This window comes from Rattus norvegicus, chromosome 13 (genome assembly GCF_021556685.1).
Source record: "Rattus norvegicus strain SHRSP/BbbUtx chromosome 13, alternate assembly SHRSP_T2T, whole genome shotgun sequence".
Lineage (NCBI taxonomy): Eukaryota > Metazoa > Chordata > Mammalia > Rodentia > Muridae > Rattus > Rattus norvegicus.
In genome coordinates, this window is record NC_141546.1 from 79,395,735 (window position 1) to 79,421,858 (window position 26,124).

A 26,124-nucleotide genomic window follows, 5' to 3' on the forward strand; every position below is an offset into this window, starting at 1 on the left:
GGGAGTGCACTGGAGAGGTTATGGGAAACAAGATTTGGAGAGAATCTTGAAGGAAGTAATAGGTAAATTACTTGTGTGGTTGTACAGTAGTTCAGGGACACTGGGGTCCCTGGGGTCTGTGAAACCAGTAGGTTTGTCTCAACAAGACTGTGACCTTTGAATAGCTTCAAAACAGTTGTAAATTGTCCTTTAGTTTAAAATTCTTTCATGAGATCCCCTTCTTATTCAAACATCATGAGCATAATTCATTCACAGCCTAAAGAAGACAAGCTGTATCAAGGCATGGGGGCACACACCCAATCCCAGCACCTACCTATAGAGCTCTAGTACAGGCAAGGCTACATAGTGAGACCTCAGCTCAAAAGGAGCTGTTTCCATAAAATAAACCATCTTCTTCGCTGGAGTGACACCTCTCTTCTCATAAATGTATGGCTCAGTTTCTGAGAAACCCACTTTCATATTGAAGACACCATTTATGAATTTTGCCAGTTCCCCAGTAATTAAAGAGAATCCCTAAACCTGTAAAGTTGAGGAACTGGGCTGGTCAACAAAGCTGTCTTTTGTTAACTTCCTGCCACGTGAAGGAACTGTTCCTCTGCTATTCATCTGTCATCTCATAATTTGCGGCTGCGCGTGGTGAGACAAGGCCTTCCGCTGTGACTCTTGAGTTGTGGGATCACAGGTGTGGGGTGCCACACGAGAGAAAAGTGAGGGTTTTGAGTATGGGCACGAACCCGACTGCTAGTGTTTGTGACTCAGCTCTAGTCTTCCAGAGCCAGCTGCCGTGGGCCTTAGCCTGAGGGTAGGAACAATGGCTGAGCTGTGGTTACACGGGCCTTCTGCAAGGTTTCCAGGCCCATGTCACCATCATTTTAATGTGCGTGCCCCCATGTTGACAATACAAAATCTTCAACTCGATCATACCAGAAAAATGTTCAGAAAGTGTAAAATTTTTTGTCTTTTCTACTAAGACTAATTATTAAATATGGCCAAGATACACACTTTTTAATTTACTGAGTCTCAAACCTAACATTATTTTTTTTTAAGTCAACTGATAGAAACATTTACACATACACACACTCAGCGAACACTTTTACTGTCACAGGAGTCAGGATTTCCTGTGTTCACGGAGTGGAACAGCAGTGTAAAACACTTCTAAAAACTAACCCTCAGCCTCCCTTTCTGCCTCTTGTTAATAACTCGTCATGTCTTGGGGCAGAGGTGTGTATCCATGTCCCCAGGTCCCGTAGGCCCTCCACCCTTTCAGCAGGTGGCAGGAGGGAGAGCCCAGACCTGCATGTTGCTAATGACAGCCTGTGCTTGCCTTTCAGGTCCAGTATTTCTTCAAGATCTTGGATAATTAGCCGTACAGAGTAAAGACAACACAGACGGAGACGCTCAGACAAGTGAGTCACACACGTGAAGAATGTGTTCATTCTTTTATTGTCCATTGTGTTAACCTGACTGACACAAGACCAACAAGAGCACTGTACTCCTGGCAATCATTACATATGCTAGAACATGGATTTGCACTGTAGACAACATTTAACACCAGTCTATGGGGTACTGCATTGCTTTTTATAAAGTTCAAAATAAAGATTTTATTTTCAAACAAGTGACTTTGGTTTATTTCATACATTACACTTTTTCTTGCAGAAAAAAATAAAATTGTACAACTGCATAAATATAAAATTCTTCCACCATGAAAATGGTTAAAACATTCATAAAGACACAGCACCAGCACATGATGCCTCCAGAGAAAGGAAAGAAGGAAAAGGAAATGTACTAAGCAAATTAACTAGCCCCATCACTAGCCAAAGTGACGGGCAGATCCAGATCAGACACAGCTTCGGAGCACACTGGAGGACAAGGGGAGAGATGGCGAGACAGCACTCAGCACGGAGCACAACACAACCCATCACCGTTGTTTTTCTGCAGCGTCACTTAGAATTTAAAGGGCAGTTCCCCCACGACAGCCCACCCCCCAGCCCCAGGAAACAAAGAAAAACAATAGTAAAGACCTGATACCACAGGGAAAGACTATGGAGTGTGTTAAAAATGCTTGTTGATGGGCCGTTACCTTTGAAATCTCAGAGCCAAGAAAATGAGAAAGGAAGGGAAAGTACCATGCCAGTTTTATTCCCATGAGTATTTACACCTTGGACAGCAAACCTCGCTCACGGAAAGTAGAAAACAGATATGATAAAACATGGCTTGGAAAATGACCAGAGTGCGCACCTATAGTACTGTACACTAAATAAAACAGACGGCGGCGATACTTAGGGGCCAGAACACTGCTCACTACAAGTCAGTTACGGAGTCTAATTACAGTAAAAATGGGCACGTCCCAAGGCTCAATTTTTATTTTTTTCTTTTGTCATTTACAGTAGAATAAATATTTTGTTGCTATTGCTACACTTTAAATTTACATTCTAACCTATTAAATGCAGAAGCTAGTGTAAAGCATAGAGATTAAGTGTAGGTCCCATACGTATGACAGTTTGTTCAAGACTAGTAGGTTTGTGTATCTTTTTCTTTAACTTATTAAATGGCTAGTGGGAAAGATTTGTGCTTGTGATCAGCTCTTAACTTCAATTTTTACATCAAAGCGTCCCTGAAAACGGTCTTTCTCACTGTACCCAATGTTCTCACCATACGCCTTACACTCAATGCGGATTTCAGTGTCCAAGGTGAGGTTGGTGAACTGCACGGCCAGCAGGGGCTGCAGGTACTTGGGCTGCAGGAGTTTGCCGTAGTAGGGATAGTACTGCAGAGGAAAGCCATAGAATCCGCCCATCCCAAAGTACTCTATGTTTCCAACTTTATCCTTATCCTCATCGCGCTAGAGAACAAAAGGAAACGCAATTTAACTTTAAGGGCGCGCACACGTCATGGGTCTCAACAACACTCAACCCCATCACAGACTGCAGTCGAGGAAAACAAGCCACCCCATGGCACGCCCACCTCACGCCTCTCAGAAGCTGAGCCCATCGAGCACTGGGTGACATGGATGAGTGGCATCCCAGGATGGAGGTCAATTCTAGCCCAAAGCATCACAAAAGGGGGCTCTGTGCAAATGGTGGTACTGAGGCAAAGGCCAAGCGTTTCTCTAAGCTGGCTCTGCCTTCCAAGAAGGCCAATAGTGAGAGGACCCCTGGCTTGTTCTGGTGGATACTGTCTCCTTATAGACAGTTTCTTCAGTGATATTCTCTCCAGAGACTTACATATTTGCCCCTTGTTTCTAACATCCATCTCTTGGCTTGGTACAGTGGCACTCATTTTTAGCATTCATTAAGAGAGAGGAAAGAAAGGTGGCCCCAGAATTCAGCACATGCTGTGGCCTAGCTCACCTCTCAGCCCATAAACCCACATTCCATTAGATTGAATTCAGAAATTTAGATATTTGCATGTCTTGTGCCAGCAAACAAACTTGGTTGTATCAGTTACACCTCTATCCCTTTAGCTTGTATAGTTCCCATTCATCTTTTGAGCCCAACACCCACCCACCGGACAGCAGTTTCTTGCATTAAAACTGTCCCCCTGACTGAGGAGTCTCGCCCATTCCTCTTTCCTTGCTCCACTCTGCCTCCCTCCCTCTGTAGCCCCGATGCATTCTCACCTTGCCAGTGCACTGGACAGGTAGGACGTTTGGATTATACTTCATCGTCAGAGGGTAAGTCTCCAAGGATTCATTCTTGGGAGGCTAAAAGTAAAACCCACATTGGTCAACAAAATATTTTTTTCCTGAAAAATAAAAGTAACTTGTAGTCCAAACAAATACACGTTGTTGACAATAAGCTGCTGAGATAATAGGACACATCAGGAAAGCAAATGGGCGACTCCCCCCTGTCAATTTGAGAAAATTGTTCGATTTTGTTTGAAGTGATCGCTACAAACGAGTTGTGACACAGCCTGGCGCTAACCTGCCATCAGCCTGACTCAGGACAATGAGGAGCTAACTGGGTGGCTGCTAAGATGGCAGCCAGCACATGCAAGAGTCAAGTGCACCTCCAGTGCAAGAGTGGACTTCTATACCGAGTCACGAGGAAACATGCAGTGCTTTTCCTCAACAACACAGTCTTCAAACAGGCTTTCACCTTCCGCCAAGCCTGGGGGCAGTCTGAAAAAAATGACAGGGCAAAATGTGGGCCCTTTCCCTCCACCCCTGGCCCATCTAGCTCCAAAGAAGCTAGAATATGGATCCTGGAAGGCAGCCATTTGCTTACTCGGGTTAGCCCTACATCCATCTAACCTGGTCATAAGACATAGCACAACACACACACACACACACACACACACACACACACACTCTCACATACAGACATACACACATGTACACACACACAACACACACATACACACATACACACACACATACACACATACACACACACGCACACACACACACACACACACGAACACATACACACGCACGCACACACACACATACACACGCACACATGAACAGCTGTGCTGAGGGCTGCACACCAGTAAGAATCCATGTCTTAGCATCTCTTGTTAAGGATATAAGAACATGAACAAACGTCTAGATTTGACTCAATAGGGGCTTCTGCTACCAACGGTGCTGCCTTGAAAACTTGGAATAGAAAACACTTATTGATCAAAAAGGTTGTTAGAAGCTGTCCTCTGAAGATACGGAACCAGGCCCACCAATGGAAATGACGAGACACGGCAGTCTCTAACAAAAAACAGCCCCACTGACAAACCAGATGGGGGTTTGGGTAGGGGAGACACAAACTAGCTGGGGATTTGGGAAGGGGTAGGCAAATGAGAAGAAGGAACGCATTAAGTGGAGACCAAATATAGAAGGAGTCAGGGTCTGTACTGAACAGCACATCCAGATGTAGAAGACAGAACTCACAGCAGCCCAAGCTGGGCCTCTGTGAAACAGGTGCTACTGGAAGTGTGTAAGCGGCAGTAAAAACAATGACACGGAGCGCGGAAATTGGCTTCCTTCAGAAGCACACCAGTTCCTCCTATTGCTAGATTAGCCGTGGGAGTATCAAGTGCATGCGTGGAGCAGTGGTCCTAATGACAATGCCCCCCATTCCGTGCTTGTCTCTGTGAGGAGATTAAAAGTCTGTTGACAGGTACACTAACATTCACAAGAGGTGCATCAAGACGAGCAGCCAGTCAGACAAGCAGCCATCTACTGACTAATTGTTCCTGCCTCTGGTGGCATAAAGGTTCTTTATGCTAGGCTTGGTGGCACACGCCTTTAATCCCAGCACTCAGGCAGATGGATCTCTGTGAGTTCAAGGCCACCCTGTTCTAAAGAGTTCCAGGACAGTCAAGGCTACCTACCTAGAGATACCAGATCTCACAAAGAGAAAAAGAAAATCTGCCTTTGGATTTGGTTTCCTTTTGGGTAGCAAAAATCATGGAAATAAACTGACAAGCAGGAGAAACTGAGCGAATGAAGGCTTCAGAAAGAAGTGGCTTTGGCTCAATATACCAAGTTAATCCCCTCAGAATTAAAATGTGTGAATACTGGGCAGTGTTCCTGTCAGCCTTAAGGGACCCTGCAGACAAAAGCCACGCCCACGGACGGACAGCATTCGTGATCTGAGAAATAACCGTTTAGAAAAGCTGAGACAACACCAGTATTTTTTTCCCCTTTGTAAAGAATTTCTCACAAAATGACCAACAGTGGCAACTTGCTGATCAAGTAATGTTCACTTGTTAGAAACTGTGTGGTTATCAAAGGGCAGAGACAGTGGTATATGTTCTGGGTTTGGCAATGGAATCATCACTCAGGAAAAAAAAACTTCTTTTTGATCATCAGCCAGCATTTCTGAACTATCCTTGTTGCTCCTTTAGGGACTCAAATCAAAAGCAGCCTGGAACCACAGCACACAACCAGGAGACCCTCACCTGTGAAAATAACCTTTTATCTGGACAGGAAGCAGAGCAGTTAGGAATAGGAACAGGGAGCTGTGAGTGAGCACATCACCAGGGAGGATGGCGATCATATGGGGAGGATGGGGATCACAAGGCCAGCCTTGGCTACAAAGTGACTGAGGTTAAGCCTGGGCTACATGAAATCCTGCCTCAAAGAAAGAAAACCACAAAAATCCAAGGCCTCCAAAAGGACACCAGAATTCGGCTATGGCAGTTAAACTGCAGCGTTAGGGCCCGGAATTGTCACCCTTGATCGAGGAGAAAGGTGTTGGCTACACTACTGATCGACTGCCCTTCAGAAGTGAGCGTATTTGGAACATCCTGTCTTTTCATGGCAGCCAGGCCCCGAATGTGAGACTGCAGAATGGCACTTGCCTTAGGTTTGAAGCCCAGCACTCGGTTGAGCTTGATAATGATACAGGGCTTCCCCTCTTTGTAGCCGTAGGATTCATCATTGAGACCAGAGCAGTTCCCCAGCCAGTCAAGCTTGAACCTGCACACCTTGCGCTCTCCTCGTTCATGATTGAACTCTCCCCGCTCCTTGGGTTCACTGGGCATACCTAAAAGCACAAACACATTTTAAAGAGTGCACCAACCGTTCGCTCTGAACCATTAAGAAAGAGAAGAACTTCTTGTTCCTTATAATTTCCCATTGAAGACATGGCTACACGTGGTCTACATTAGACAAGGACTTTCCCCAAGCTGTCTGCTCTCTTCAAAAAGTAAAGATGTCTTAGTGTAAGCAAAGGCCATCACATGACCCCAAAGCTAACCTGCTCACCAGCTTCACCAGGCTGAGGCTCGGCTGGTCTTTCTGTTGTTCTAAGGCAATGACTCTCAGCCTTCCTAACACTGCGACCCTATCATACAGTTCCTCATGTTGTGGTACCCCCAGCCATAACATTATTTTCATTGCTACTTCATAACTATAATTTTGCTGTAATTGAATTGTAATGTAAATATCTGTTTTCCAATGGTCTTAGGCCACCCCTATAGAAAGAGTCATTCCACCCCAAAGGGTAGAGACCCTCGAGTGTAGAACCACTTCTCTAACGGATTGCTTAGCTACTTAGGGCTGAGGGAAACAAGACCATTACTTCAGCACCAGCAGCAACATTTTCACCAATCCACAGCTTTGCTCTGAAACAGGGGCATTACGACAAGGACATGAAATTGAAAGGCTGTCAATACTTTTGATCTGGAAGGTTTGGGTCAGAACTTTCTGGAGCTATGTCTCCAAGTGGAAGGTAAATGGTCAAGAAGATGGAAGTCGTCAGTTTTGTCTTTGGAAGCTGTACATTCCCCTCTTATTACAAAAGCATTGTTTAACTGGGAAATGCTCTCCACACTTAACGAAAAAGCCAGAGAAAAATGGAAAGGATACAGAATTTAAGTCATGCTGCAGAAAAACGGTGCATGTATTTTACTGTATATTTGATATATATTATCTATTGTATATTTGATATATATTATGTATGACTATTATTATCAAAATGGGTATTTTATTAAATCATTTCCTCTTTAAACATGATTTCTCCTTGTTCATCATTCGTCCCTTTTTTATCACTGTGAAGTAAGGTGAAAGCCTAACCCTCCTTGTAAATTCTAACAGGAATTCAGAGACATTGCCTTTAGACTGCTAAAGCAGTGAAGCAAACTGACAGACATCTCGTCCAATAGCGGGGCCACGTGCATCAGTGAGTCATTCACTTACTGCCACAATCCTCGAAAATCATGTCGTCCTTCTGGGCCGAATCTTTGTACTTTTCCAGGAACCTGATGATGTTTAGCACATAGGCCTCGTAGCTCTTGGGGTCATTAGGACGGAAGGAAATTTCAGTCTTTTGGATCTGAGGAATCTGTGTCAATCCTACACCAGGGAAGAGTCAGGAAGACAGACATTATTAGTAGGAACGCAACCAGGAGACTTCAAAAGCAGGCGTTCCCGGCACAAACACACTTCCCTCGCCCCCACTTAACTCGGGATGGATTAAGTCCCCACTTCCCTGGTGAATCCAATCTGATGGGATTTAGATTAGCTGTCTAAATGTAATGGCGGTGATGCAATATCAAATAACATCCAGTTTCCTTGCCAACACTTCACAGTAGGCACTAGCCTGTTTTATGAATGAGAACGCCACTTAGAATGAAAGCAGAGTGCTGTGCCAAGGATGCAGAGAAAGCAGTGGAACCAGAATCCCGACCCAGGTGTGCGGCTCTCCAAACCCCGGGGTTCTCTAGGGCCCTCGAATGCAGTCACGTTCAAAGCCGTGTTGCTAGCAGCCGGTACACAGGTGGCTGTCCCTTCAGTCATAGCACCGAAGTATGTGGAGCAGGCACCTGCCCCTGCCTGTGTTCCAGGTCACCCCAGTCTCTCTAACCTCAGGACTGCTCCACAGAGACGCTCCTTTGGCTCTTGTAACCTAGGATAGATTCTTTCAGTTTCTAATGGGGGACGACTCAAGACACATATGCAGTTGCCAATACAAATGTCTGAGCATGTCGGCCCTGTCAGAGTGAAGTTCAAGACGCATGACGTGGGTTTGCCTTCTCTGCTGTTACTCTCTCGTGTCCAGTAGCCTCCGCCCTCGTAGTGTTTTCCAAATGGGCACTCGGACTACACTACACAGCACCACCAGGTCCAGGGCAGTGAGGTGGAAAGACAGTCCAGTCCAGAACAGACAGATAAAGATACCCAATTACTTTCCAGTTGCAAATAAGCGTGGGGCAGTTCCTTGGAACACACTCTGTGTAACAAATTTCAAGGTAACCAGCTATCCTGTGTTTTCTGTTGTGACATCTGGCAGCCTCACTCTGTGTCAGGCGCCTCTAGTCAGGAGCTGTACCTGACTTCCTTCCATCTCCTCCTGGCAACTGGGAGCACCCACACCACTCTCCTCAAAGGCTGGTTCGACCAGCAGCCTCATAGGATCCATTCCAGCCCTACCTGGGCATAAAGCACCCTCGGTTTAGAATGACTGCTCTGGAGAATCAGAATTGAATAGTGGCGACATCAGTGCAGACAATGACATAAATTCGAGTGGACGCACAACCAACTTAGTTAATTATTTGCCAGCGCCATGTGTGGGACTTGAGAAGAAGCCTTCAACACAAGTTAAAGGCAATAGCGGTTAGTTTTTCTAGTAAAGATTGCCTTGAGCTTCAAAAGGGGTTGCATGGCCCACCTGAAGGTTGCTCAGTGAACAGCCCCCATAGCGATGGCAGAAGGGGTGGAGATGAAGACAAGGAAGCGAGAGTAGAGTTGGGAAGAGGAGTGCTCAAGATGACAATGTCAGGATTGATGACAAGCACCTTCCTGGGCAGCACGGTGGCACAGGCCTTCAATTCCAGCACTCATGGAGCTCTCTATGCTCCAGGACAGCCTGAAACAAGTTCAAGGCCAGCCAGAGCTACACAATGAGACTTTTTGTCTCAAACCAACCGAACAACAAAGAATCTTCTGGGGCGTGGGCCAGCGAGGTTGCTCAGCACGGAAAGCACTTGCTGTGCAAGCCTACTGACCTGACTGGATCCTGGGACCCTCATAAAGGTGCAAAGAGAAAACTGACTCCACAAAGTTGTCCTCGTATACACATACGCCACATGTGTATACCATGACACACGCACCCTATACTTCTTATAAAAGTGACTTTTTTTTAAATGTAAAGAATCTTCTTGGACAGGCTAATGCAAAGTCTAAAGGACAGAGGGGAAGCTGTGGACGGGGGAAAGGTGCTTCAGAATTAGCTCATAAAGTCTTCAGCTTGAAATAAACAAAGGGTACTCATGATTAAACATTCTCCCCCACCACAACACCCGGTTTTTCAAGACAAGGTTCCTCTGTGTAGCCCTGGCTGTCCCAGAGCTCACTCTGTAGACCAGGCTGGCCTGGAACTCACAGAAATCCACCTTCCTCTGCCTCCCCAGCGCTGGGATCAAAGGTGTGAGCCACCACACCTGGCTTGATTAAATCAGGAAAGATTGCTTTTTATGTCTAAATCAATCTCAGTATATTCTAGATAATTTGTTTTTATATTACATGGGAGGCTGCCCTGTGACTTACCAATTGTGCTATGATGCAAAGCACTGAGAACCTCTGACCTCTGCAAGGAGAAAGCCATCGAGGGCAAGAGTGTGGGACAACAAACAGATAGGACTGAAACAGGGGCAGGCAGCTAGAGGGCTGCCCAGAGTTGTAAACAGGACGTTAAGTCAAGGTGATTTGCCTGGCCCTGGGGGAGTGAAGGGCACAGACCAGTGCTAGAGAATTAAAAACCAGGAGAATGGGGGTGTTTTCCTAGAACAGCCCTGGGATCCTGAGAAAGTGGACTCTCGAGGGGCAGTCATGCCTAAGATCGGAGAACAAGTGCCTGTGAATTTGTCAGGCAGAACTGGACAAAGGGCAGAACTGTGTGCCCAGGGTTACCACAGGGCTGCAGGGCTTCCCAGGCCCAGGAGGGTGGGGCAGCTGGAAGGCTGAAGAAATGAAAGGGATCAAATGTCAGAAGCTAGAACAGCCCCACCTGTCCTTCAGAAAAGAGGGAAGCCCGGAGAAAAGAGACCGCAGCCAACCGAAAGGAGACTGCATGCAGCCAGCTTGCTAAGTAACAGCAGTGTAAGCTGTGGGCCCCAGCAGAGCAGGAGACACAGCAAAACCCCACCCTGCTAGCAAAGCAACGGAGTCCAACAGACAAGCTGCACCCACAAAGTGACCTTAAGGTCACACTGAAAATAAACAAGGTAGGACCCAGGTCACAAAGCAGGCTCACCCACGTCACTGTCCCTTCTGCCCTGGCATCAGTTGGAATTCCCCACTGCCTCTCACTTTCCAGCTGTCCCTCTGTATTCTCTTTCAGGGACCATTTCTTAGGTGTCTGTATGAGGTACAGTGATGCCACTTCTCGGAAGAGCAAAGGACCATGGGATTACCGAGAGTCCTTGTCATTCTCTCACCATCCCAAGCCAAGGTCCCCATTAAGAGACACAGAGTGACATGTGCCAGACCCCCAAACATGAGTCCCTGTATCTCAGTCCTTGTTTTTCAGGACCTTGGGTTCACCCAGATGTATACGCTGGCCTCACTTGCTCAGAAGTGCGTCAGCTGCCTGCCGCCTGCCATCTGACCCGTGAAAACGATGTGTACTATAGTTACCTGCAGTGGCACCACTGACCCAGAAGAGTGACGTGCAATCAGTGCCACCCTTCTCTAGTCAAGGCAAATAAATAACGAAATCAAACGCTGGAATCACACCGATTTCCACCCCATAGCTCAAATCCCTACCCCCACCCCCACCTTGCCAACTAGGGCCTTTGCCAGCTGGTACGCCCGCATAGATCTTTTGGCTTCTGGCTTTCCGTTGCCCACTTCTAAAGCTGTTAGTAGAAACAGAACAAGGGTGAGCTCTACTTCAGTGGTAACTCCCAGAGGCCAGAGCAGAACATCCATCCTCTGGCTATATGGTTCCAAACCACGGTCCCTGGAGCAGGTCTTGCCTCCTGACTCTGTTCTCAGCACCTAAGTGTCCAATAAGGAGGTGAAGCTCAATATAGCCTTGCTTTGCCACCACCAGCAAAAACTAGTCCTGCTGCTACCTTGCAAAGTCACCTTGGAGAACTGAAACAATAATTTGAATGCTAATTTTGGGTTCTTACAAGTACTTCAGTTTGGGTGGTGGTAGCACAAACCATAGTCCCAGCACTCAGGAGGCAGAGACAGGTGTATATGAGTTCAAGGCCAGCCTGGTCTCACAAAAACCTAACACTCACACACAGGTGCACGCAAGCACAGGCGCCTCTGACTTCACACTTGCCCTTTCCAGATGCACCTGCCTCTGGGGCCTCTACCTTCTGTGAAACAACAGAGGCAAACACCCCCACTTCAGGCATCAGCAGGTGTTCACAGTAGGGGGAAGTGAACAGAAGACAAAAAAGAAAAGAGGCTTTTCACTAGTCGGCATTTTGTTTATAATGTAGCAAGTTTGTGATTTCTCAATCTGCTGCTGAAGTACTTCAAGGAGAATGTGGCCATTTTAACCTTGTAGCAGTTTCCCCATTGAATCCCAAAGCTCCCGAAGCCGACTGTGTGGACCTATCATTTGATACTTCTGATGACTCACAGCCAAGTACGCTTAAACAGGTATCATCTTCCACAGAAACCTCCAAGGGCACGGAAGGCTAAGAGAAACGTTCACATGAAGGCATCGCCTGTCTCCAATCCATTCCAGGTTGAAAGTACTTTCCAGTTACAAAGAAAATGGAGTGAGAATGACTTATACGGATACACATGTGAACCTTTACCGTTACTCATTTGGAAGAGTCCCTCCCTTTAAGTGTCAATCTGAACAACCTAGGTGTTTTATTTTTATTTATTATTTTATCTGTGGAGTTATTATCAAGACTTACTTTACAGAATTCTGGGAACCAGTCCCCTCCCACTTACCTTTTGCCTTGGGGTTAGCCAGGGTAGCCAGAAGACAATAGTCCTGCCTTGAGACAATAGTCCCATCTATAGCCTAGGTACACCCAGACACCTCAAGCCTGCTCCCTTTGAAAAGTCTTGGACTAGTAGCTCACCTGTTTTCTACAGTCTACTTAGCTGGTTAACCACCCTTGGTGTGTAGAAATCAGTGCCCAGTCTAAACCAAATGCCACAAACTCTGCTCCCCGGCCCTTCATGATTTCAGAATTATCCATCAGGAATCGTCTCCGTGGCTGCAGGAGAATTACTTAGTGAGGACATTGTAGCTTTTAACAATACAATTTCACAGGATATGGAGTGTGATGCTTTGGCTAGCTCCTGACTGTGTTTATTCCCCAAACAAGGAAGGCGCTACTTCTTTATGAAAGGGATGCAATAGACAAGTTCTAGGCATTTTACACCATGGGTTTTTTGTTTTGTTTTTGTTTGTCTGGGTTTCTTGTTTTGTTTTGTTTTTGCCAAGGTCAAAGAAAGAACAAGTGTATACTTGACTTGTCAAACTTCAAAATGCAACGTTGGCCGAGTCATTAATATCCTGAAATCTGAGACCTTAGTGTGTATGACACTCTAGGGGGCCCATCCCTGAATGATGGTGGGTACCTTCCTGGTCAGAAGCTATGCGTAATAATACGTTATTGGATGCCCTTCATTGCCCAAGCCTCTCTGGAGCCGTCAAGTGGAGACTTCTAGCATGAGAGCCCTCAATGATCAATGACCTGTCCTATCGGGTCTGATTCTACATCAGCAGAAATGAAGGTGTTAGACCAACAGTCTTTCCAATGCTGTCTCTCTTCTTGTGTGAATCCCACAAGCCCGAGATGACACTGACACATCTGCCTTTTCCTCCACGATCACTTCCATTTCCTTGTTAGCTCCTCTTAGCAGAGGTCCCAGTCTGCTTACTCCCCTTCAAGTGAGTAAAACCCACTTTTCTGCAGTTTTGGCCTGACCTCAAACTTGTGGCAATCCTCCTGCCTCTCAGCCACATGAAGACATTCCATACCTGGCTTCCCAAAAATATTTCATGTTAATCACTGGGCTCCCTGCATACCTAGAAGACTTTAGAAATAAACTACTTGGGCTATCTCCTTCGGTCACCGGTTGACAGGATCCATGGGAGGGTGGGAAGAGTAGAAGTCAAACCCAAATGTGTCAGCTAGGTGATCACAAACCAACTGACAGGAAATGGTAGAAAACACCCAATGCTCTGAGGAGACAGTTTCTCCAAATCACATGGAGAAACTGGTTCTACTCCTACCTCTGAAATCAGAGAGGGCCAATCATCGTGTAGTTTGAAAAAACAGGTTTTCTGAGACTGAAGCGTGCGGAGGGGTGGGCTACGATGGCTGTGCCCTCATGAACTGGCTGTGTTCCATTCACAAAGAGAAACTCAAATGGCTGGTCCTACTCATAGTCGTCTACCCCACCTTCCTGCCTCAATTCTGGTTATCCAGGTGCCAAGAATTTGACCCTTTTAAACTGAGTTCCCTCATCATTGAGCTATCTTTATGAATAAAACAAAGAACCTCCTACAACTTAAAGAGGAAGAACAGAGAACACATTCCTACCTTTGCTCCAGGAAGCAAGCCAGGTAGGGACTCTGTGGACTCGAAATGACACACCGTGACCTTCAATTCACTGCACAGTTGGTAGTATAACCTGAAGTGTGTGGGGGTTGGGGGAGAATGGGTGACAGCCCCAGGAAAGACTTTTCCATTACACCACTGGGCAGGCCACCAGGTGAGCAAGACCTGGTGAGCAGGAGCATGAATCCACGTGGAATGCATGCATGCACGTTCGTGTGCACTGGGCTCGACTGCAGCTCGGCAAAGGGCAGCGTCTCTCCCAGATCCACCTGAGGGGAGACACTGCCGCACCCCTGCAAGAGACTGTCCTCTGGACAAAAGCTCAGATGCTGCATTGCAGGTGGAGGTGTGGGCAGGGAGAGCTGGCTTCCGTGGCATTTAGGTTCCCCAGAGCCTCTTTCTGAATGTTTTCTAATCCACCGACATTCGAATCCTTTTCAGGGAAAGCTAAGGACAACGGACCCACACCATGAAATTTAAGTCTGCAGCATCCCCATCTTCCAAAACTCGCTGTCTGCAAATGCAGAGCCTTCTGCTTCTAGTGGAAGGAGAGACAGAAGGGAGGGAGGCTGCTGCCGACAGCTGCATCTACTGTACCTCTGCTAAGTGCTAACATTCTGCTCCTAGCTCCTGTCTGATCATCGCAGGCTATTCCTCCATAATGAAACTGAGGTCTGGTGTGGTCAGTGGTGATGGAGTGGTGGGGGCTGGGTTCAACTCCAAAGTGCCTCCTCTTCCTTCTTAGGCTGACATAACTCCAGGAAGCTCTGCCGAATAGCTCTGAGCTTTAAACACGGCTTTAATACTTACTACATTAAGGCGGCAGAAGGTTAGAAATGGCGAATTTTTTTTTTGAGCTATGAAAATGGCTATTTAATAATATGCGTCAACATCTCATCCAGGACTCTGCTCTCTGGGTGGAGTGAGCAGCTTAGATCTAACAACCGCAGCAGTAAGACCTGAGAAGGAACAGAATCTACTGCTCAGAGTCCAGAAATCACATGACTGCTTTGTCCTTCAACTTCCCTTCCATTTTGTATCTTCCCCCTCTGTCTGTGACTTTCCCATTGGGCCTATTATATTATTCATTATACAACCTACACAATTATTGCCGGGCAGGATTGCCACAGCTGTATCTGCCCCCTCTTCTCTACCCTCTCTGTTTGGAAGATATCTGGTTACAAGGGATTTCGATGTGTAAAAGGCATGCCAAACATGACCGACCATGTTTGTATTCCAGCCCCAAGGTCAGAGGACTAGTATCTTTAAGTGCTATAGTCTCGCACACTTCCCTTGCACACCTTGACTTGGATCTCCCTCCTTACTTCAAGACAAAAATGTAGACTTGGAGACATTAAGTGGAAGCCAAAAGATCAGAATACTCCTCTGCATTTATTCAGTCTGCAGAGTTAATGATCCCTTAATACCTTCTAAATGTGCGTTTTCAACATCTGTTCTGAAAGATACCAAGAGGAGGGTCCAGTTAGGGTCCCCCAGGGGGTGCAGAGTGCTCAGGACTGTCCAGGAGCTGTACTTTTCACCAGCCAGGGCTCTACCGACCTGACTCAAAGTTACCATCCTGTTTGAAAAAGTGTCAGGAGAGGAAGAGAAAACCCCACAGGGTTAGGACAGGGTGACCTGTAGACTCTGCTGCTAAAGTAAAAGCTACAGACAGAGACAGGAATCACTAAGTTGGAAAAAAAACCACGAGATGACTGGGAAGGTGAAGCACTGAAAACTTCGCCTGTGACTCAGACCAAAGGACAGGAATGCATGCTTCCAAGATGAGCCACTCACATTCTTTGGAGAAGTGAGGGTTTGTCAGGTCAGACCAACTGTGGCGAGCACACTAAATATAGGTGCTCATAGAAAAGGCTGGGAAAGAAAAGAGGGAGATGGGGTGGGGGAGGGGACTGAGCACCTCAGACAAGCAGGGCAAGGTCAACTGCAAATCCTCACTTAGCATCCCGCCCTTGGATTGTTTATTTTAGAAGGTAAAGATTTTGGTTTTTTTGTTTTGTTTTGTTTCAGAAAAGTATCTGGAAAAAATTTTTTTAATTTTATTTCATTAGTTCTGCAAGCTTGGTGGCACACGTCATTAATCCCAGCACTTGGGAGGCAGAATCCTGATGATGGGTCTGCATTTGTTTAAGGCCAGCCCAGTCTACAGAGTGAGTTCCAGGACAGCCAGCCCTACACAGGGAAACCCTGTCTCAAAAAATCAAAAACTAAAAATAAATAAATGACTTACTTCTCCAAAGTGTATATAGTCTTTTTTTAAAAAATAAAGGTTGACTGTGTGGTCATCTTTGCTCCAAGTTTAAGTTATTATAAAAAAAATCATGACTGAAGAACAAGTTAGTGGCAAAACCAAAGAAATAAGAGCTCTGTACAAAATGACTGTCGCTACTTGTGCTGAGGAAGGACCCTGGCAGAAGAGGACATGGAAGACAGATCTTAAACCACAGGAGCCCATGCATAACACCCAAGAGCCTAAAGTTCTCAGCACATCAGAACCTTGCTCCGACCTTCCCTAAGACCCACCTTTCGGTACACAGAAGAGCTGCAGGAGTCTGTGGATCACGAAACAGGTCAGGTCGTTGCATATACTCACACGTTCTCTTTTTTCACTTCCCACCTACGTGTATCTGAAAACACCCTGGGTCTTCCCTTGTGCCCAGAGGACTGTTGACTTAGTTCCGTGAGATCCTGTTTGCCACCTGTGCATTCTGCACTTTCTTCCTCCTCGTACCCAAGGAAAAGTGCAAGACACGTCTTCGACAGGCCCTGCTCCGGGTTTGCACATGCCCAAGACTGTCACCTACGGATGGCTGTTTCCAAACTGAACCCTTGCCCGCACAAGACACCACACTGCCACTCCCAGCTGCAACCTCAAGGTCATTTATAAAGTGAGAACTGAAAGTTATACAATACACAACTCATTCCTGCTCTCCCAGCTCTGTCCTCCAGGCGGAAGAACCAAATGGAGGACTGCCTTTCCTATGAAGATCTTTTTTTACCTCTCTTTTTTAGAGAGAACCGAGACAGCCAAACGGGAAAGAGGGCTCACAAAACCCTAAGGGTATTTGAGGTATGTGAAGAGGGTGTTTGTGTTCAAGGTCAAATCAACAGGAGAGAGAATGACCCCCTGAAATCATGGTTCCTCTGTGAGCATGACGTTTTTAAGGATTTATCACAAGTGAAAAAAAAATGTATTAGAGCCAAAAAGGCCCTAGAATGAACCCGCTGACCAAGCGCTTGAGTGTTAAGGCTAAGGAGAGTGAAGCCCCCAACAGGGCCTGATGTCAGTCACACAGTGGGGCTGCGTGTACCACCTTCACCCCAGAGCTGTGTAAGTCAGACATCTGCAGTCAGACATCTGGCGCTCAGCCGCAATGCGGGCAGAAGCCATAACTGCAGCACCGCTCCCGATTCCTCCCCATGCTTAGCTTGAAGCTCTACTGCCCAGTTTTCTGAAGGTGTCTTCTCCGCTGGATGTGGAACCCTTTCATCTCTGGAGAAGCCCCTCCCTGGGTTTTACCTGGCGGGGCCACACGGTCCTGGTACGTGGGTTTCAGCTCACTGATGGTAAGCAGCATCACTTGGATGGTCCCGATGAAGATGCCGGCCAGGCAGCCATAGAATATCACGTAGAACAGAAGGATCTTAACTGTGGGGAGAACAGACAAGAGACGGCTGTGATGTAGTCACGGGCTCTTCCTGGTTCCTCTTCAGCCTGTTTCTCTACTGATCAAAAGAGGGAGCCACACTTTTTTGGAAGGCACAGGTGGAGAAATGCTCTACTGTAGCTGAAAGGCTAACAGGAAGTCACTTCCTTTTCAGAACAGAAAATCAGCAGCAAACCTGCAGTTGCGTTCACACGCTTACGCAATGCATCTGATACTTGGCCGTGTGTCCCCTTAGGGGCGTCACTCGCCTGTCCCCCAAACCCTGAGATGACTAAGAACAACCAACTCAAAAACACAGGTGGAGCTCTCCTTCACAAGTCGCTGTCTACAAAGCACTGTCTTTTCCTTCAAGGACACAGGGCGGCAACTGGAACCAATCGAACGTACAAAGGAAACCCTATGGTACAAAGGCCGCCATCTTTACCTCATCATCTGACCAGAAGAGTAAGGACTGCTTGTGTAAGCTACATTTTCTTTTTCTCGCGGTTTAACAATAAGCAGGCTGAAATAGCTACAAATGAACTTTAAAAATAAAAAAGCAAGCAAACAAACCAAAACCACCTTGAACCAACATGAAGCCAGTAGGCTGGAATCAGGCTATCAGTTACTGATATACAAGGATTATCTCTCCGATTAGCAGAACAGTAACAGGCTGTACTAGGCATCGCCTGGCTGTGCTGAGCCAGTCAAACGCCTCATCTAGATGGGAAAAGTGGAAGCAAGAGACCTGAAAGGTTATCAGAAACATGGCTGCAAAGGGGGGCACAGGTTCCTTCTAAAGGGTCCCTGGGAAAGCCACAGGGTGAAGGGATTATTGAAAAGGCATATATGTACATGCTGGGAGGGGGCCAGGAATGAAGTGGACATGAGAGTTGTGGAAATGAGCAACGCAGCCCTCGCCATACATGGAAAAACACCAGCTTTCCCCTCAGGAATACACACTTCAAGACAGCAGTGTTACAGAGCTATTGAAACAAACCAGACACACATAAAAGTCCACACAAAACGTTGAACCTCATCCCTTGTCTCCCCGACATAAAGATACAGGCAAAGATGAGAAGAGAGGAGGCTGCATCATCTAGAACCACAGCCCCGCCCCCCCCCACTTCTGTCCCTTCCTCCCGGCATGACAAGGGTTAAATGCTGCATTTGGTATCCAGGCAGCAGTAGGCAAATGGCAAGCTTGTGACGTCAAGGGATCTGGAAAATTTTTTCCAGCGAACGAAGAGGTACAGAGTTGGTATAACCCAGTCGGCGAGAAAGCCCAAGAGCCTGGCTGAGAGGCTGCTGTCTTGTCGTGTTGCCCTTCCAATGCCACCCTGGGTGCTCTTAGCTTAGCCACATTTGCCTCTCCTAACAACTACCACCTTTCTACTCATATCCTGGACTCCAGGTAGATAATCCTAACCTTAAAAGGCACAGAACCGAGGCTACTATTTAAAAGACAAATTGAAGGAAAAATTAGTCATTTTACAAGCGCAATGATTACGCTCAAGAACATATACACCTTTTCCATTCTGCCCACAGAATACCAAAGCTGAGTGAGGGGTTCTGCTGCTGCTGGACACTGATTTGGTAAGCCTGTCACTGCAGTAAAGTCACTCGGTTAGACAGCGCAGCAATGAGCTTTAGAGAGCTCAGGCAATGGACTCCCCAAGACCAAGGCTACCGGTGGCACGAGAAACAGACACAAAGGCTAGGTTATTCCCACCAACCGGCTGGATGGCATGATGTTGGGGGCTGGGGTGTGTCAGCTTTAGGGGCATTTTTTATCCTATAAAGCAAATTTTCTTTTTCCTTCTGTATTTAAAGAACAAGGAACACCAGGAGTTTTGGATATATATATATATATATCCTTTAAAATGCCAAAAATAAGGTTTAAAAAGTGGCCTGGGGGAACCAATGGCAAAAATAAAAATCTGCCAACATATGTATTAACTTAATTAAAAGATAGAAAGCACTAAGTGATTTGTAAATTGTGATCTCTCCAGCAGGTGACAGGCTCGAGCCTCTGCCGTCCATCTTGGTGAAAAATCTACCTATAAGCAAAACGGAGCCAAGGGCATCCTGCCCTGGTCCCAAGGGCATCTATCTATGTTGGGCCCAGAGCTGGAAAGGGGGTCTCGGTCTCTCTCTCTCTCTCTCTCTCTCTCTCTCTCTCTCTCTCTCTCTCTCTCTCTCTCTTATAGGAACCGCTCTCCATTTCTCCACTGGCTGCCTCAGACAGCTCTGCCATTTCTTACATTGTCAAAAGGGCAGACAGGACTAGCACAGAACACAAACTGGGTTTCGTGCTTAGCCCCCCACAAAATGGAAGATGAGTTATGACGGCTGCTTCCTAGGTCCGTGGGATGTGACCATCGAGACCACACAGGCTCATTCTCTCTCTGCCTCTCTGTTAAGGAAGGGCTGTCCCATTAAATGTCGGTTTAAAGAACAAACTGTTCCATACTGCCTTCCTTACCCTCTAAAGCAAATATTATTCAAAGAAGGAGTGTGAGATTGGAATGAGGAAAGAAAGATGTTTTAAGAAGTGGAAAAACACTAGAGGGCAAATTTCACGAGGTACCAGGAGTCAGTGCCACCCCCTGGTCCTGTGATGCTACAACAGACCACCAGGGAAAGCAGCCAGCCCCAGTTAGGCTGGGAGGAGGGGCCAATTCCGCAGTGCACCTCATAGGCCTCCTAGCTGAGTTACAGAGTTGCTGGAAATGGCCCTGGCTGTTCATCCTGTACATACCTCACATTTCTTCAGGTTTCTCCTTCCCACACTACAGAAACACAGGGACGCTATGGGCATACGCCCATGAAGAACAGTCTCCCCAAATAAAACGGAATATAAAGCGGAATAAAAAGCCATCAATTTAAGACTCCATTTTCCCATGGCTCAGGGATGCCTATGCGACCTAGCAATACGGTGGAATGAAAGAGGCTTCACCTTGACTAACCTTGACGTCTGATGCATTATTAACCCTTTATTTTTGTCACTTGAGAGGCTCTCTAACTGCATTTTTTTTCTTTAGAGGAAAAAAAAAATCATTCATCCCGGCTTCTTCCTTTTCAAAATGTCAGCCAAGCGCTGTTTCCCTGACTCATTCTCCAGTCTATTTCTATAGACCCTCCCCAAACAGGAACACCGCATCGCTAGTTTTCAGGGTTCCCTTAGTAACTGCAATGCTGCTATAGGGGAGGGAGGGGGAAGGAGGCAAAAGAGGAGGCAGAGGTGATGGTGGTGATGGTGATACTGAAGGAGGGGGCAATGATGCAGCAGAGGGGAGTTCCCTCCCTCCCTTCCGCAGTCACGACTCACGGATTTGTCTACAACTATGCCCTTCAAAATGACCTTTAAAAAAACAAACCTATCAACCTTTCCGGTGCAAGGAAGTTAAAAAAAAAAAAAACACAAATACGATATCTAATTTTCAATGGGATATGAGGGGATTCCAGCCAATGAAGCAACAGGCGGCATGAAATGTTCTAATATAACCTGTTTCTTCATCTGTATCATAAAGATCTTTAAAGAAAACGTCGCGTGTCTAGCCAAGGCTTAAAAACGGGCCGTGATAATGGAGCTCACTGGGCCATTTCTGGGCTGCGAAGATTGCAGTGTATGAGGATTGCAGTGTGGGTGCATTTCTCCTCCCCGTTCCTCTCCATTCTAGATACAGTTCTAGGCTGGGAGAATGATGCTATCGCAGCATCGTCTGCATTAGAACAGGTAAGCTCATGAGTTCTGCTCACAGCCCCAAATCTCATTTTTCTAAGGTCTTTGGGGATGGAGAGGGAGGAACCTGACCGAAGATTCCCTACCATGCCCAAAACCTTCAGTCTAGCTAGCTTCAGCTCCCAACCCAAGCCGCATTCTGAGGACCCCCTGCATTTGTCACTGGATGCCAAGCCCAGGCCGCGCGCTCCTAGCAGCGCCTACCACCAATCCCCAACACCCTGGACAGCCCCGTGGGCGCCGAACTGTCCGCAGTGTCCGCGTACACGGATGCGCCTCCTAGAAAAAGCCAAGGCGCCGACGGCGAAAGCCGCGGAGCGCTTACTTACACCAACTACCACCGGTCCTGCCCAAAAACTCCTTCTTCTCCGAGTTCCAGATGAATTTCTTCCAGCTGCCTTCCTCCTTGGCTTTTCCGCGGGCCATGGTGTCTGCTCAGCAGTGGCGGCCGAGGCCGAGGGAAAGCGAGTGCTGCGCGCGCCCTGGCGTCCTCGCGGCGACTGCTCGGTGTCCCCGCGGCCCGGCTCTGTCTCCAAAGGCGAGACGCGCCGCTGCCGCTGCGGCTCTCCGAGTGCGAGGCGCGCCGCGGAGCAGCCTAAGCAGAGCGGGAGGAGGGGGAGGTGCGGCGGGGGCGGAGGGAGGAGGGAGGAGGGAGGAGGGCGCGCGCGGGCTGGGCGGCTCCGAGCCCCGCACCTAGAGGTGGGCGCGTGGCCGCACTCCTGCTCTCCCCGCGCTCCGATCGCCTCCCGGGGGGCTCAGCGAACCCCGCAGCTGCTGCTTCAAGCTGTAGCTGCACCACTCTGCCTGCTATGACCTCTGGCGAGATGGACCAGGGACAAGGAGGGAAAGTCACCGGGAAGGACGAAAGGAGTGGAGCGCGGGCTCGGCACGCGGGCGCGCAGGCCAGCAGCAGGAGAAATTGGCTGAGGGCGCACGCCCTACCTTTACTATATACCGCGCCTCCACCATCCGTAGCTCCGCCTACCGGCGGCACCGCAGGCCAATCGCCGGTGCCGAGAAGGCGGGGCCTGAGCCCCGAAGGGGCGGGCGTGGGGCCGGCACAAAGGAGCCGGCTAGGCTAGAGGGGCTGGCACAGCAGCAGTGGTGCGGAGAGGGACTTGGGGTGAGTGAGTAGTGCTCCCGAAGCTCTGCTGGCCCTCTCTCCGTCCCAAGCTGTGCCTGGACAACCCACCCTTGCCCCCCGCGCGGGCGCCGATGCTGTGGCCTCCACCTGCGTCGCTCTCTGGGAGCCTCGGAGACCCCAATCCCTTCCTCCTATTGGTCTTACCCCCGTACTCCTGGTTTGGGTTTACTGCAAGTCCACCTTCCCTAGGCCCTGGCTAGGTGGGGGAAGGTCACTCCAGGACGCTAGTGACTCTGCCCAGCTCTGCTCCGCCTCTCTGCTTGTGCACCTGCCGCCCCCTCGCACTCTCTGCCACTGCGGTTGCAGTTCCGGCCCGTCCCTCTCCTGCAGGCCAGCCCAGCGGGCAGCCTCGGTTCCTGACTCCTGGTCTGTGCTTCTTGTGGGCGGCTTGAACCACCTCAATCCGGACAATTGCCAAACCCACCCTGGGCTGTAGCTGGTAACCGGTTGTGGCTCCTGCCAGTCTAGACCCCGGGGAACAATTTATGCACGTGACCCAGCCACCTAAGACTCTCCCAGCCCAGGTCTGTGGCTGGTCTTCCCGTTGGCTTATTGTTATATCTCACTGGGGGCACCCCTACCCTATACTGTAGAATTCTTGGAATAATAGCACTTGGGAAGACCCAGCTCAGGTATCAAGATGTCGCAGAGCTCAGTGTTGGACATGAACTGCTTCCAATTCTTTCCATCCTTGTTGCCTGAAAAAACACTCTTATTTTCATCCACTGAGCCCCTGAGCAGCTTCCCACACAGCTCTTATGGTGATGACACAGCAGAAAACATGGCGATGCTTCTGCAGTGGCTGCAGAAAAGCCTGTCCCTGAAGCGACCTGGCCGGTTGTGGAAAAAGCTAGCTTCTTATCAAAGACCTTCCCAACACAAGAGATGGTTTCCCAAGGCACCCTGCCATTTTCAAGGTCAACCTTGCAGGCCCAAGGACAGGATCCCAGGGATGCAAAATGAGCTTTTTCCCTCATTAATCTCACTTGCAAGACTGAAGAAAACCTGAAAATCCCCAAAATTCAGGGGAATCGCTACAACCTAGTCTCACTGAGTCCACAGGGGCTGCTGACCTGCTGTGTCAAGGACAACCTTGAGAGCAGCTTGTTGAGAAAGAAGTCACTCCTGCTTTGCCCCTGCAGCGTTTATTTTGGAAAAACCCCAAGTTTGTGGTTGGTAAGCTATTGGAAGAGACTATACCTGTAGATTCTATGCCACTATTTCTAGGCAGAACTTACATCCAGCAGACCACTGAGAAAGATATATATATCTTACACACTGGGAGTGTGTAAGAGGGAGGAAACTCTGTGGGCAGAATCAGAAAAAAGAAAAAAAAACATAAGGGATAAGAGTAGGGTGTTAGGTAAGCCTCAATAGGGGTGATGGTTTCTGCCTATAATCCCAGTCTGGAAATAGAACAGGAAGATTATAAATCTGAGGAAGAAAGAAAAAGAAAAGAGAGTAAGAGGACTCTTAAGTCTGTTGTGGTCCCCATCCCTCACAGCCACTGTACCTCAGTCCTCCCCCGCCCCCCTCAGAAGCATGTCTTGCAAACAGTTCATAGTGGCAGGTTTTAAACCAGAACCTCCTTTATTATTTAAAAAAAGTGCTGCATTTTAGCTGCCAACTTGTGTGATAAATGCCAGTTATACTGCTGTAGTAGGAGACAAGCTTGCCTTCTTGCCCTTGCTCTGTCTTCCTTTGGTAGATTTCTCCCCTTCTCAAGTGAGTTCCCCAGCTCCCCACAGGTCAGGGACGCTGCAGCCTCTCTCCCAGGTTCCTTAGAATCATCCCTGTTCCTACCCAGAGCTAGTGTTGCCAACGGGAGAACATGATCTCAGCCCACTTATGTGGGAGCCATTTCTGTCCCGTGGCTCACCTCAAGCTCCACCTGCCCAGCCAGTCTCCACCATCTGGAGCTATCTCGTGCATTTCCACCATCTTGCCACCTAGAGCAGTCCTGGGAAAGAAGAGAAAGGTATTCACAGTCCTCTCTTCCAGGCCAGCCAGTGTCTCCACCTTGGTCAAGTTGCTTGTTCTCTAGGGCTGTTCCCTGGGCTGTAAAATTAGAGTGATACATTGTAGCCAGGATTAAAAGAAGGATGTGGGAAAGTGTTAAGCCCGGTGCCTAGTGCATAGCAAGAGTTATTAAGTAGCTAGCTTAACTATAATTCCTTCCACATGACCTTGCCTAACCTTGAGGCTATTGGTATGACTTTATGACTGACCATCTTACTGTGATACTTAACCAGGACTCTGAGTTCCCTCTGAGTCCTGGAAGGTCACCCTGACTAATTCCCCACCCTCAATGCCACCTTTTCCCTCTCTTCCCAACGTGCTTCCTGCTCTGTGACCTCGGCTAACTCAAGTAATGAATAACTCAAGCACATAATGTCCCTTTGGAGTGTACTGGGCTGGGCTTTTGTTCCAGGGCCCCTTCTGTGAAGGGTGCTGTACCAGCAGGTTGAAATCAAAATGTGCGTGGTTCTCCAGAGGGAGGGGTGCCTCCAGGAGGTGCAGTGCGCAGCTGGGTGTGGACCATCAGGACCCAAGAGTGCTGTTCCCTAGGTAGCTGTGGAAGTTCACTGGAGGAAGAGCGTATTCAGCTCAGCATAAGGGCTCAAGGAGAGAACAAGTGTCAGTCCTCTTTCTGTGCTGGCTAGGGAAAAGAGATGGTTCTGGTATCCTGCGATTGGTTCTGCCCAAGGTTAATATTCTGTGTGGGTGGACAGAGGTGAAGCGTTAAACAGAATTGACAGCAGAGAACTGATGGGGCGGGGCATAACAGATTCCAACTCTGAAAGCAGCAGATGCATTTGTAATTGACGCTGCATTTACCCGGGGGCAGAGACAGGGTCCAGCAGGTAAAAGCAGGATGAGGTGATATTTCTGACTGTAGCAAGATGGCCATCCAAATCGGGGCTGAGCGAAAAGACTGAACACAGCATCTAGAAGGTTCTTCTGCTCCAAACCAGGGAGACTAAAATGGAGGTGCCCGCAAAGGAAAGAGTGCGACTTGGCAGCCCGCTTGAGAGAACCAGAGCCGAAAACAGACTGGAGCAGTCGGGCTCTCTAAAGCCCTCTGGCAAACAGAATGCAGTCAGGCTCTGCAGAGGCTGCGGAGGGCTGAGCTGCCAACCCCACGTTCACACACTCACACACGTGCTCACACACAGCGGGGTTCTTTTCGGCCAGCCCCAGAGTATTTTAAGTACGGAGTGGAGGGGCTGAGGGGATGAGTTGCGAGGTGACTCATCCTGGCAGCAGAAGCAGTGTGCACTGCAGAAGCAAATGGCTCCGCGATGGGCTGAGTGGAAAGCAGCTCCGATGTAGATGTACAGTTCTGCGGTCGGAGGACTTGGGAAAGGCTGGGGACCGGTCAACGTGGCTGGAGTGGAAGTGGACAAGAGGCAGGGTTGAATACCCTCACCATCTATCCCAGAAGAACTCCTGATTAGTCCACAGGGTGTCACTCTGCTTTATAATGGATGCCTCATGGTTACCAGAGAAACTATTCTCTGAGACAGCTCCGGTTTCAGACACCTTGTGTGGGCAAATGGGCGACTGATAGGCACCACCCT

The 26,124-nt window shown here is 48.1% G+C and overlaps 2 protein-coding genes across 5 annotated transcripts in view; one reads left to right on the forward strand and one right to left on the reverse strand.

The window, feature by feature from the left end:
• Nme7 (NME/NM23 family member 7) overlaps window positions 1–1,615 on the forward strand; it is a 129,326-nt gene extending 127,711 nt beyond the window's left edge. For 3 of the 4 annotated variants that reach the window (XM_087579962.1, XM_087579961.1, XM_087579963.1), the window contains one exon: window positions 1,332–1,615. In XM_087579962.1, the coding sequence (XP_087436088.1) occupies window positions 1,332–1,364 (33 nt within the window). In that variant the 3' untranslated portion in view covers window positions 1,365–1,615. 4 annotated transcript variants of the gene reach the window in all.
• On the reverse strand, window positions 1,427–21,961 carry Atp1b1 (ATPase Na+/K+ transporting subunit beta 1). Its single transcript, NM_013113.2, has 6 exons — window positions 21,729–21,961; window positions 17,528–17,656; window positions 7,637–7,792; window positions 6,298–6,482; window positions 3,620–3,703; window positions 1,427–2,842 (listed from the first exon to the last, which is right to left on the reverse strand). The coding sequence occupies exons 1-6, from the start codon at window positions 21,823–21,825 to the stop codon at window positions 2,579–2,581; spliced, it is 915 nt and encodes a 304-aa protein (NP_037245.2). The 5' UTR covers window positions 21,826–21,961; the 3' UTR covers window positions 1,427–2,578.
• Between the last annotated feature and the right edge of the window lie 4,163 nt (window positions 21,962–26,124).

Excerpts from the sequence above, each read along its gene's own strand:
- Atp1b1 (NM_013113.2), bottom strand. The coding sequence starts at position 21,825 with ATGGCCCGCGGAAAAGCCAAGGAGGAAGGCAGCTGGAAGAAATTCATC. Across the intron at positions 7,793-17,527 it reads GGACCGTGTGGCCCCGCCAG|GATTGACACAGATTCCTCAG; the intron begins GTAAAACCCAGG and ends TCCCTGGTGTAG. Across the intron at positions 3,704-6,297 it reads TGCTGGGCTTCAAACCTAAG|CCTCCCAAGAATGAATCCTT; the intron begins GCAAGTGCCATT and ends TTTTACTTTTAG.